The sequence below is a fragment of the Plasmodium malariae genome (genome assembly GCF_900090045.1).
Source record: "Plasmodium malariae genome assembly, contig: PmUG01_00_33, whole genome shotgun sequence".
NCBI lineage: Eukaryota > Apicomplexa > Aconoidasida > Haemosporida > Plasmodiidae > Plasmodium > Plasmodium malariae.
The window spans coordinates 1-3985 of NW_021638306.1; the positions used below are offsets into that span (position 1 = coordinate 1).

Here is a 3985-nt window from a genome sequence, read left to right on the forward strand (position 1 = left end):
AAATTATTTTTATAATGGCGTATCAAAAGTAAAGGTTAAATACAATGATTTTAATAAAAATAAGGGACTTATAATTTTCTCACATCCTATACTTTTTTAATGATTTTAATTTACTAATAAAAATTCTTAATGTAATATAATTTTTTTAAATAATAGACAAAAACCTATATATATAATTATTTTTTTTTTTTTACTTATTTTAATTTTAATATTATAAATTTAAAGCATATAAAATATACCTCATTATATTTTAAAAATACAAAGTAACTTAAAATTAATTTAGTATAGTTTTTTTTTGAACCTATTTTAAAAGAAGAATTAATGTGAAAATAATTTAAATAAAACGTTATGATAAATTTTTAAAATATTTTAATAAACTATCTAATATTAGATAATATAAATTGAGAAGTTATTTAATCAATGAAAAAAAATTTGTATTTATTTAAAACAACGTATAAATTGTAGAAAATGTGTACCAATACATATGCATATAATAATTTTGAACTTTATTTCCATATAATAAATATAATATTACGCATGATATGATTTTTTGAACGTTTTCTGTCATGATTAAATAATATTAATTATTATAACAATATAATAATTGTAATAATAGATGAAGTAAATAATATTTTGTATAGAATTGTGTATTATAGTATTTATAACACGTGAATTAGTTAATACGTAAGCAAATACTTGTTTTTATGATATCTAATATATTTAAAAAATATATAAAACCCTAGTTCATAAAAAATAATATATATTAAAGATAAATGAATTTTATTTTTATGTTTTTATATAATACTTATTAAAAAATATTATTCTTAATTGAGCTCAATTTATATCATAATATATACATGAAAATATTGTAAATTTATGGAACTAATTCTGTTTTTATTTTTCATTTGAATATATCTAGAAAAAATGTAATAAAATAAAAAAAACTTCGAACAGTTTACATGTAAAGTAAGTACTGTAATAATGTTTAATTATCACAACAATATTAATTCAATAATATATATATTTAACGTTTTCGATAGTAAATATGCATATAATTTTTTGATATGAACTTATTTTATCATATATATTTAGGTTACTTTTGTAAAATAAAATTAAATCAACAATTATATATATTTAATAACCAGAGTAGCTTCCCTTTTATTAATTAGAAGTTTGTTGTTAATTATAAAAATTAATTTTTTCCTATATATAAAAACTGATACACAATAATATTGTACTAATAAATATTATCTATACGATAGCAATACACTTAAAACATACCCTTAAATATAAAAAGCCTTATTTATGAATTATCAATAAAGAAAAACGTTTCTGTTTTCTTTTTACTTTTATTTTATTCATAATATAAGAAACATATATATGAACAAATTATTAACCATCAATAGAAACTTCATATATTCTTGTTTATATTATATATAATATTTATGTTTTAATTTATATAATTGAAATCAAGAATAAAAAATTCGAAAAAAGTATAATTATTTATCTAGATAAATTATATAATTTTAGAAAATCATACATATATTTTCATTATTCCTTAAGGAAATTTCTTATTTTTACAGGTATATTACATATTTTTATGAATTTGCAATTATGAAAAAGCAAATAATAAAAAAAAAATTAAGTCTAAACATTTTATATAATAACGTTCTACATTTAGACCATTATACTAATTGTTTCATAATGTATAGAATGAAAAAAAGCATTTAGTATATTTATTTATAAATTTGAACAATAATATATTTTTAAATATTTTTGCAAATTTTAATTAATGACACAGTTACTAGAATAATAAAATATTAAGGGAGTTTAACGGTTCATTTGATTGAATATTTATAGGATCCAATAATAAACATTTATCAATAATCTGTAGGTATTAACAATATATTTTTATAGTATATATTTATATTCAAATTTATATCATTTAAAAAAATTAAAAGTATATCTAAAATGTTTTTACAGTACTTGTATTTTATAGTATAAATATTAAGTTTTCTCTTTAGTAAAAAAAAATGTGTATGTACATATTGATGAAACACAATATATTTAATTACTTTCATTAAATATAAATCTAGGAAAATTTATATTTACTTTAAAACTTATGATACATCCTCATACTATACTGAAGGAGTAATCACTTAGGAAGAGAACAATACAAAAAAACATAACACAAGTTTTATAGAATGTGTTATGCATCTTATTTCAAAAGAGTTATATTAAGACTCTTACAATATATACATTGTAAAGAACAAAAGTAAAATATTCACTAAAATCAATTTACATAAATAAATACTAATATATTAAGACATTATAGTAAATAAAGCAAAAAAAAAAAAAACTTTTGAATATATATTTAAAAACAATGAAACATTGAAATTAACAAAATTATAAGAAATACAACTTTTTACAGTTTTGTATAGGGAAGACTGTATATAAGTGAATGAATATATAAAATTTAAGCAATTAGATTTATATTTAATTAGTATATAACTAAAAATATCATATTTTTTTTTTCATATTAATGTCTTTATTATAAAGAGAAACTAATTATTCAATAAACATTTTACCTTTTTCTGAATTTAATTTTTTCATATTTTTTAACTTTTTTATGGTAATAAAGAATCCCTAATATAATTGTTATTCCTAATATAAAAAAGGATGTGAAATATATTAGAACAGCAAAGAATCTCGTTATGTAAGCATACTTTTTTACTCCGGTTGGAACATTAAACAACCAAGAAAATGTAGGACTTTTCAAAATTGTTTGAAAAGATTGTATCCATGTTCCATCCGCACATATATTTACAACTTCAAATAATCCTTTAACAAGTCCGCGACCCAATAATTCATCTAATAAGATAGATATCGACAGAAATACCAACAGTAATAATGGTAATGAAATTCGTAATGCAATTTTTTTACGTACTATTTTCTTGTAAACTTTATCGCTAATAGTTCTGTTATTTTTAAGAAAATCTATGTAATTTAATTCTGTGAATATTTTTTTTTCTAAACGAGAATATTTTTTGGTTTCAAAAACACAAGATTTTTTTTTCATATATGATTTATTGTATCCTTCAATCTTTGACGAACTACTGTTCGTTTGTTTTCTTTTTTCTGTATTCATGTTTTCATTTTTATGTATGTCATTCTTATCGTATACTTCATTGCGTGACACATCATTTAAATATACAATACTTGAATCCTTATTCTTCTTATATTTTGAGAGTAAACGAAAATTTCTTTTATATAATTTTCTACAATCATTGTAACTTTCATCCAAAGATTCGCTAACACTGCTCTAATAAAAAAAATAAAATTATAATTTAATCAAATGTACAAACTTACACTAAAATAAATAATAAAAGTTTATAGTGAAAAATATAAGAAATACAGATAAACCGAATTATTATTATCATACCATACAAATATAAAAACAATATATCCAACTTAAATGGATTAACTTTCTACCTTTAATAAATAACGGTAACCTAATTTTTTGTCCCATTATATAGATATTCAATATTGTAATGCATTCAGTATGAAAAATATAAACAATAATATAACATTATTTTTAATATAAAAGACACTCTAATTATATATTTAATTTATATATTTTTTATTATAATTTATAAAAAAATTAATAAAATTTATGGAATTATAACGTTATTTACAACAAAATATATGAAACGTAACTTTATATAAATACTGTAAAATTTTTATAAAAGTGCTATTTATAAAAATATAATTCATCTGAACAATATAATTCGAATTCATTTATTCATATAAAAAATATATAAAATAATTATTTAGTATAACATAGTATTTTTACTGTTTTCTTTATTTATACTAATGATAATATAAGAACATAATATATGATTTCTTAATATTTCAACGTATGGAATTTAAGTAGCATATGGAAGATACAGAATATAGAGAATGCAATTTTTTGTATACTATGATA

At 18.1% G+C, this 3985-nt stretch overlaps 1 protein-coding gene across 1 annotated transcript; it reads right to left on the reverse strand.

Annotated features, from left to right (window-relative positions):
- Positions 1–2584: 2584 nt before the first annotated feature.
- Positions 2585–3529, reverse strand: PmUG01_00058500 (fam-l protein; the record flags this gene model as incomplete). Its single annotated transcript, XM_029004855.1, has 2 exons — positions 2585–3322; positions 3443–3529. 2 exons carry the CDS (start codon positions 3527–3529, stop codon positions 2585–2587), a joined length of 825 nt encoding a protein of 274 aa, XP_028859105.1.
- Between the last annotated feature and the right edge of the window lie 456 nt (positions 3530–3985).